At 32.9% G+C, this 9336-nt stretch overlaps 1 protein-coding gene across 2 annotated transcripts; it reads left to right on the top strand.

Annotated features, from left to right (window-relative positions):
• Nucleotides 537-7633, top strand: LOC109720570 (geranylgeranyl transferase type-1 subunit beta). Of its 2 annotated transcripts, none has more exons than XM_020247792.1 (11): nt 537-782; nt 3666-3741; nt 3825-3883; nt 4008-4147; nt 4362-4417; nt 4518-4594; nt 4703-4748; nt 5601-5728; nt 6354-6421; nt 6543-6630; nt 7250-7633. In XM_020247792.1, the coding sequence occupies exons 1-11, from the start codon at nt 609-611 to the stop codon at nt 7382-7384; spliced, it is 1047 nt and encodes a 348-aa protein (XP_020103381.1). In that variant the 5' UTR covers nt 537-608; the 3' UTR covers nt 7385-7633. The 2 variants fall into 2 exon arrangements, with proteins under 2 accessions (XP_020103381.1, XP_020103380.1); XM_020247791.1 differs by having other exon boundaries at nt 4005-4147.

The following is a 9336-nucleotide window of genomic DNA, read 5'->3' as shown; positions in this document are numbered from 1 at the left end:
CAATGTTTTAAGCTGATGTGTCATAACCTCCTAATTTTGAAATTTTTTTTAATTTAGAATGAGCCATTTTATTCTCTCTCAACATACGTCTCTTTATCTCCCCCATTTAATTTTTATTTAGAATAAACCATTTTACTCTTTCTCTCAACATACGTCTCTTCATCTCCTCCATTCAATTTTTATTTAGAATGAGCCATTTTACTCTCTCTCTCTCTCCAAACATACGTCTTCTCATCTCCCCCATTTTATTCTCTCTCTCTCAACATACGTCTCTTCTCCTATTTAATTTTTATTTAGAATGAGCTATTTTACTCTCTCTCTTCATCGTTGGTAGATGTACCAAGTGAGATACAAAAAAAAATATTTAATATTTTATTATTATTAATTACTACTACAGTTTCTACCCGCTAGAAAGCGCGGGACTCTTCACTAGTATTTTATCAATCCAAAAACTAATATTGTGACCCTATCATTCCTTACCAACCCTTAATAAAAATCTAAAATTAGTGTAAACTAGATGTGTGCCACATTTATGCACTAGTACTTCAGCGGTGGAGGGGGCGTGGCAGAAAACTAGAAAATTGAAAACTGCGGCGCGGCGGGCGGGGATGGAGGAAAGGGAATCGGATCCCGAGGGGGGATTCTCGAGGGAGCGCCACGTGGCGTTGATGGAGATGATGGCGGAGGAGCTGCCGGGGGAGTACGCGACGCAGGAGGTCAACCGCCTCACCCTCGCCTACTTCGCCCTCTCCTCCCTCTCCATCCTCCGCGCCCTCCACCGGGTACCCAACCCAACCCTAATTCCCCCAAACTCACTGCATTTCGTAGATAGATCTAAGCAAGAGCCGGCGATGAGATTTGGGACTTTGCCCGCTTCAATCCGGATCCCAAATTGTAACTTTTTTTTCTTTTTTTTAAAAAAAATACTTGACAAATGCCATAAATATCTTGTTCACTAGAGTATTACTCCTTTTTGATCTACCTAAGAAGCCTGGAATGCCATACCATTTTCGGCGTTTGGCCTCGTTTGGACGTCGGAATAAGTTATCTTGTGAGAATTTTGTCTAGTGATTTGGTAGGGCGGCGCATTTCACGTACGACGTAATTTATCTTATTCTGAGAAAATAATTTTGGAATGTCGAATATGTTACGTCATTCTAGTCATTTGATTATATTTCTTATCTGCTAAATATTGGAAGCTTCTTGAATAAATCAGAGAGCCATGCGGAGCAAGGTGTGAATTCAGACAGGGTTTTGGGGTTTTTCCCCTTTGATACAGTTTCCAATTTACGTCTTTCGCTTTCCGTATAGATTAAACGCATATGTAAAATCCTCCTTAAAATATTACGAATTGCACAATGAATCTCTTGGCGATGGAAACCTGCAGGCCCTGTCGGGATGTCGGATGCGCTGTGAAGAATTTTGTTTTATTTTCTTTTCTTTTGTGATTGCAAGTTAGGAGGTTCATTTCATCTCCCTTGGAAGGTTTTGGGAGCTATGATCTGATAGAATTGTGTATTTCGCTTATGAGGTAAGGTAATTTATCTTATCTCAAGAAAATGACTTGCAAAATGAATATGGTATTATGCCTTTCGAGGCATTTGATTATACTCGTCATCTACTAAATATTACTAGCTTTTTGAGTAAATTTGAAAGAGATGTGCTAAACAAGATATTCATACGTCCAAACAGGCCCATTAAAAACCCCTTAATTTTGTGGGATATCTCGTCAGAGGCTACAACATCAAGAGGAGATGATGAAATAAGAAAACTACCCCTCTATGTTAAAAATATTTAAAAGGACTACTAGAAAAGGTGTAGATGTAATTTCATGAATATAGTGGGAGTATTGCGGACAATTCTTCGGATGGAAGCTGTTTTGTTAATTAATTGGTGTCTCGAAATGATGTGTTTAGCCACACTTCGAGACTGATCTATATGTTTATATTGGAATTTGGGAAGTTAAATACTGCAGAACTTGTAGCAATTATAGTTGGAATAATAAAAAGAGTAATGAAGAGCAATGAAGTTGATACAGGAAATGATTGGAATATGAACAAGATATGAGCACTTAGGTTATTGCTGTGAACTAAGTGAAAAATGTGCAAATTGTTGTGTCGTTAAGTCAGGAAAGAGATAGGAAGTATGAGAGGTATGAAAGACGCAAGGGTATGGAAAGGCTTCTAGCGGTTGTTGATGCTGGTCTTTATCTAAAGGATAAATGAGTGGAGAAAGTATCATATGGATTGGTTCCAATTAGTTGTGGTCACGCTTGTTGCTTTATTGCAAATCATTGTTGCTTTAGTGCTAATCTGAAGACTGTAGTTTGTTTTAGCTATTTTTACTAACAGCGGATAAAAGATAAGCTATATTATGATAGTTGCACAAACTAGCTTCTCTATTGTTCAAGGGAGACAAAATTTGTTCATCTTTTACTTATTTTGATGGTTTGAAGCCCTTCTAGATCAAATTATTGTGAAATATCTACAATTTTCTCTTAGGAATATGCTGTGAGAACCAGAAATATGCTACATTTTTTTTATTTACAGAATGGTCATTTCTTCCCATTTTCAGCTGGACTAGATTAACTACAATTTAAATCGCACTATAACTCCTTACTAAGTTGTAGTTGTTCTTTATTCTTCCTGAAATTCTCAGAATTAGGTCTTCGAAGGACCTTCAACTTCATGATCGACTGTGACCAAGTTAACTACTAAGTGGGCTGGTGGATACCACTTCTTGACACCTTTACTCGTCAGATTCATCTTCGTTGTTGCGAAATTTATACTGAGTTGCCATGATTTTGAAGAATTTTTGAGGTGGTATAGAACGGACTGTTGAAATAATGCCTACCCAAATCATACTCCTTGTTAGGTCGCCTAAGTAAATAGCAGAAATTCTCCAAAATAGCCTAAAGTTGAAAAGCTTTAAAAATAAACATGAAAGGAAGTATATTTGTGATGAAAAATTGGACAGAAAATAAGTATGCATTTTTATATTTACCTAGTTATATTGCTTTAAGTCGTTTTTCGATAAAAAAATAGATATAAAAAATGAACGAAGTCCCCCGAACTTTAGCAGTTTTGCAAACAGACCCTAAAACTTTTTATTTCAATTAGACTCCCTAAAATTTATCAAATAGTTTAATAAGCGCCTCTCCTCATGCTAACTTACTAATTACATAGCCGTTTTTGTCACGTCTTGCACACTAAGACTTCAAACACAAAGAAACCTATTTCTTTTCTTTTTGTTATGATTATTAAGCATCATAATTGAAGAATAAAATGAATCTATGTTGTATTTTTTTTTTTCATGTGTTGGAATAGAATAAATAGATTATTTATACTTTAATTTTTTTCAAAATTATATGCAAGACATACAACCAAAACAACTACATAGTAAATCCGCTTGAAAAGAGGGGTTTCATTGAACTATTTGATAAAGTTTAGGGGGTCTAATTGCCAAAATTAATACTTTTAGGGTCTGTTTGCAAAGTGATAAAGGTTAAGGGTCTTTAAACATTTTTCCCGAAATAGATAAATAGATGAACGAATTATAGAAAGGTCAGACTGTGGGGTTTGAAGCTTTAGCTAATAAGATATTTATTCATGATCTTCTTTGGATTAGCTTATTTGTCAAATCCTCGATATGTATTGTGATTTTAGGTTGACAAGGATCAAGTTGTCAACTGGGTTTTATCCTTTCAATCACATCCAGGAAAGAACAGTGACTGGGATAATGGTACGTTGTTAGAAGGTCCTTTTCAATGTATATTATTGTTCTTCTTACTAAACTGTATGTGCGTAACTTGTGCTCCACCTCAGGACCGTTTTATGGATTCTATGGTTCTAGAACATCCCAGTTCTCCGCCGACGAAAATGAGGTATGGTTCTGCAGACTATATAGTCAAATTTTATCTGATTTGTCATGTTATTGTTATTATTATTCTTTTTCCAATGCATTCTCTTTCTTTCTTTAACACATTCATTAATATTTTATTTCAGCAGATAGTATATCCTATAGGTGGTCATTTAGCAAGTACCTATTGTGCACTTGCCATATTGAAGATGGTTGGCTATGATTTGTCAATTATCAATTCCGAGGCACTTTTGATCTCAATGAGAAGGCTTCAGCAGCATGATGGGAGGTAAACATGCATTTTTATTTTCTCTTCAAGATCGGGGCCAGTTTTATCCCATAATATAGGTAGAGAAGCACATAATTTATGAGTAGCAGCTCAGAAATTTATAGTTCTTTGGATTTAGATGTACAAATTTGATATCTAAAGGCTGAATAATATCTCTTTGGATTTCATTTAGTAGAAAATTGAGCCTTTCTGGATTTTTTTTTTTTTCGAACAGTTTCATGCCAATTCATTTTGGGGCAGAAACAGATCTCCGCTTCGTGTATTGTGCTGGTGAGAAACAACTTCTCTTTGCATTTTACATGTTCCAGTCTCTTTTATTTGCTATTTATGTAAATTTCTATAATTGAGAAACAACTTCTCAAGTTTTCAGCTGCCATATCTTCCATGTTAAAAGATTGGTCGGGAATGGACAAAGAGAAGGCTAAAGAATATATACTTAAGTGCCAGGTCAGTGCATGGGAAAATATTCAGAAAAGATCTTTGATTGTGATAAACTTGTGTAAGTTTAGTATTTACTATCTTACAGGTCCTAATGTTTTTAGATTCTCTTTGCAGTCATATGATGGTGGCTTTGGTTTAGTACCAGGTTCCGAATCTCATGGTAAGAACATTTTTTATTGATGCAACATTATGTACTTCATTTCGTCATTTTCAGTCTAAAAAATTATTTGTTGTTCTTGTAGTGTCCTTTTTGTAGTCTCTTTTTTTTCCCTCGTCTCTTACAATTCTTTCTATTTATACGTTGGTTCTGCACACATTTATGGATCTACTCGCCGATTATAATAATTGTCCAAAGTACAGAAAACCCTACTTAAAATATCGTGGCTTGAACTTTCATTTGATAATCAAACCTGCAGTACCTCCTATATTTATAAAGAGTAATGCTAGATGCACACCCCAAAAGGGGTGTACCATTAGCATTTTCCATTTATAGAATCCAAGCACTTTGCTCCATCGGGTTTATCTACAGGTTCTGGTTATTGTAGAGGTTTTTCTATATTTTAACCTTAACTTTCAAATTTTATATATTCATTAGGATTAGTAAACTAATATGAAAAGGTTTGCTGTGAACTCAGTTTATGCCATTGTCTTAGTCAAGGTTTTAAGTGCCCGTTGGCACGGGCCGTATCCACTATGTCGAATCGTGCCAACAAGATACCGGCATGATACAGACTCCGTGCCGATGGTATAGCTCAAAACCCTCTATTCTTTAAATTAGTAAGTAATTTCCTCAATAAAGTTCAAAAGATATGATAAAAAGACATAATAAATAGTTAGAATATTTTGTTGCTAAAGAAAATAAATATTTCATGCTATTATATGTCGGCACACAAGAATTTTTTTGACCGGCACGGCTCGGCACGGCTCGGCACGCACCGTGCCGTATCTTGCCGACAAGTTTCAGGCACGACCCCGTGCCACAGTACTTAAATCCTTGGTCTTAGTGACACAGGTGGAGCGACATACTGTGCAGTTGCTGCTCTCAAGCTGATGGGTTTTATTTACACTGATATTTCATCAGCCAAAATTGAACACTCTACCCTTATTGATGTGCCATTGCTTGTTGAGTGGAGCTTACGGGTACCTTTTTTTTTTTAATTCACTGCTTCGCTCTTTAACTCAACTGCATCATTATATGCAAATTTACTCTGGCCTTTCTAAGTTGTGCTACGAGTTTTGGCCAAAAGTTGTTATTCTTTAGCTATTGTTCTTTCTTGTATACAACTTGATCGTATTCCATGTCGATTATCCATATTTCAATAGCTAGTCGCAATGAAGATAAGTGCAAGCTAACTTGATGGAGGTTCTCTTGCAAACTTTCTTTTTTCCTTAGTATTGAGAAAAAAGGATCATGATTGTTGAACTAGCAGGGACAAACAAATGACATTTGCAATTCAGGGAGAAAAGCAATAGTTGTGTCTAAAAAAGAGAAATAATTAGTTGCCAAAATAATTAGGTGCCAAACAAAAAGCCAGTTTTCGTGAGGTTTTCAGCCAAGATCATATTCCAGTAAGATTATCATCAGAATTGAAGAATCCGAGAAAACAGAGAAAGATATACATCTACGTTGAAGTATACACTACAAAAGTTTCTACATATTTTGACAAATTTGCAATTCGGAAAACCGTACTTGATAGCAAATAAAAATAAACAAAAATGCGACGCAAATGGTACGATGAAACTGTAAATTTTTTCTTTGCTGTAGAGGCAAGCGGAAGATGGGGGTTTCCAGGGCAGACTGAATAAGCCAAGCGATACATGTTATGCTTTCTGGTAAGCGAAGATTGTTCAATTTTAAGCGGCCAAACAATATTTTGTGACCTTTTTACTTCTTTCAAAAAAAAAAAACAATATTCTGTGATTTTTTTGTTTTTGGTCATTTCTATCGTCGCAGGGTTGGTGGAGTCCTGAAAATGTTGGGTGCTTACTACTTGCTTGATCATGGTGCTCTGCGCCAATTCTTGTTATCATGCCAATCTCCGGTACTGATAATTTCCTTTATATTTTTCGTTAGACTTCAGGATCTTTTGACTCGACTAAAGCTTATGGGGAAGTATTGTTTGAACAGAGTTGTTTGATGCCATTATAGTTCTTGCTTTACATTTCCCCAAATTGCTTTTTGTTGTAGTTAAAAGGGAAGCTTGAAATTAGAGCTTCTACTTTTGGTACTCAAAAGCTCTTGTTTCAACTTCCAAGCATGGCAAATGCTTGAGAAGTTTGTTTGCTTGACAAACTAGCTATTGTTCAGAGTAAAGAAGCTATTCCAGAAGGCAGGCTAAAGATACTCTTACTATCTATATGGCTTAGCTTATGGAAGAGCTTTTCTAATTGAGAAGCAAAAGCGAGCTTTGCCACAAGCAAAATGTCTTGAGCCTCGTGGTGTGTAAGGAAGCCGAAACAATCTTTTGAGTCCAAAGGTGGGGGCTTCAATTTGAAGTTTCTGCTTCAAGCTTCAATAGGAAGTTGTTGGGGACTTTTAATGCAAATTCACATTTGCTTATTCAAATAGCTCTATTAAAACAGGACTTCCATAGTAGCTCCAGTTGGGCCAAAGATTGTTCTTCGACTTTATCTAATTCTCATAATTGTTTGCCATGATAGCATGGTGGCTTCACAAAATTTCCCAGAGAGCGGATACCTGATCTCTACCACACTTATTATGGATTTGCTGCTCTGAGCTTGTCTGGGGAGCAAGGACTCGACCCACTCTGTGTCGAATTGGGGATCACTATGTAGTCCGATCAACTACAGATTTGCACTAGTGTACTTGTTTAAATGTCATGACTAATTCAATCGTAAGTTCTCTTTTTGTGGGATTTAAATTTTGGAATCCTTTTTTTGTTAGTGCAAAGGTGATAGTAGAAATGGCTCCAAATGATCTTTTATCTAAACTGTGGGAGAAGAGGTGATAGAAAGAGTTGGGATTACATAGGATTATGATAGATTGTAGTGTTGAAAGCTGAAATCTTGTTTTGTTTCTCAATATTTGCTGATACTTGAAGTTGCCAAGGGCTGTTTGTCCTGGATTCATAAAGGCCCCGTTTGGTTCGGGGTATAAGCGGGGATAATAAAAGTTATCCCCGCTATTCCGCCAAACGGGGTGGCCGGGTCCCGATTATTTCGGAATAGTAAGTGATTTGCTATTCCACCATTTTGGTGGAATAGTGCTATTCCAATGCTTAATTTCAAACTTAATTAAAATTATAAATTGAATTTAAACTAAATTATATAAATATTATATGTTATATATTGTAATACATTATTTTTATTATAAAATTATTAATTGTACTATATTAATACATATTATTTATATTTAAATATTATAATAAATTATATTTAAATATTTATAATAAATTATTTTTATTAAATTTAAGTTTAAGTAGAATTTTTTAAAAAATCTATAAAGTTATTATAATAAATTATTTTTATTAATTGTTCCCACCGCAATTTAAAAATTAAAAATTTAAAAATTAAAAATTTAAAAATTAAAAATTTAAATGTTTAAAATTTATAATTTATAATCTCAAAATTAAAGTTTATAATTTTAAATTATAAATTATAAATTTTAAATTTAAAAATTTAAAAATTCAAATTTAAATATAATGAGAGTAATATTATTATTTTTTTATTTATAAAAACCTACCATCTTTCTTATTCTATCTTAACTAATGAAACGCTATTTTTTTTATTCTCAAGAATAACTCAATTTTCATCCAAACGTAAAATTGATCTAATCCTCATTTATACCTCAATTTATACATATTCCTGAAATATTCATTTTTTACTTATCCTCAAATCAAACGATACCAAAGAGTAGTTTTTGGAGAATTGGTAGCATTTGGCTGAGTTTAGAAAGTAAGTGATTTTCTGAAGTGATTTTATAAAATTTTCTGGCTAAATTATTTTATTGTTTGCAAATAAAATTATTTTCTTAAGTTTTATTTGAAACTTTGAATTCAAATTTTAAATTTGAATATAAAAGTTTAAAAAATTTTGAATATAAAATATGAACCAAAATTTAAAATTTTGACACTTTGAATTTAAAATAAATTTAGAATTTAAAAATTTAAAACAAATTTTTAAATTTTCAAATTTAAATTTAACAGTTCAAATTTTAAATTTTAAATATAAATATAGATTTAAAAATTTAGAACTTCAAGTTTTAAATTTCAGAATTAAAATTAAAATATTAAAATTTAAATTTGAAAATTTTAAAAATTTGAAATTTAAAATATAATTAAAATTTTTGAAACTTGAAATTTCAATTTAGAATTTAAAATTAAAATTTTACTTAAACTTTGAAATTTAAAATTTAAAATTTAAAATTTTACTTAAAATTTGAAATTTGAAATTTTACTTAAAATTTGAAATTTTATTTTAAATTTAAAATTTTTAACTTGAAATTTGAAATTTAAAATGTAAACTTAAAATCTTAATTTGCATTTTAAAATTTGAAATCTAGAATTTGATATTATAAATTTTATATTTAAAATTTAAAATCAAAATTTTAAATTTTAGAATTAAAGTTTAAATATAAACTTTGTTCAAAATCAGAATAAGACAAGATTAGACTAAAGATCCTCTTGTGATTTCCAAAATTCGGCCCAAACTTAGTTTGAACAGGCTTGGTTGGTTTTTTCCACTAAAGGCCCATGAGCTCACAAAATGCTAACTTCGCGCCCGCACAT

Source organism: Ananas comosus, linkage group 14 (assembly GCF_001540865.1).
Source record: "Ananas comosus cultivar F153 linkage group 14, ASM154086v1, whole genome shotgun sequence".
In the NCBI taxonomy this organism is placed as follows: Eukaryota; Viridiplantae; Streptophyta; class Magnoliopsida; order Poales; family Bromeliaceae; genus Ananas; species Ananas comosus.
Note: the sequence above shows the minus strand (reverse complement) of the source record. Positions and strands in the feature narration are given on the sequence as shown.

Excerpts from the sequence above, each read along its gene's own strand:
- LOC109720570 (XM_020247791.1), top strand. The coding sequence starts at position 609 with ATGGAGGAAAGGGAATCGGATCCCGAGGGGGGATTCTCGAGGGAGCGC. Across the intron at positions 783-3,665 it reads TCCTCCGCGCCCTCCACCGG|GTTGACAAGGATCAAGTTGT; the intron begins GTACCCAACCCA and ends TTGTGATTTTAG. Across the intron at positions 4,749-5,600 it reads ACCAGGTTCCGAATCTCATG|GTGGAGCGACATACTGTGCA; the intron begins GTAAGAACATTT and ends TTAGTGACACAG.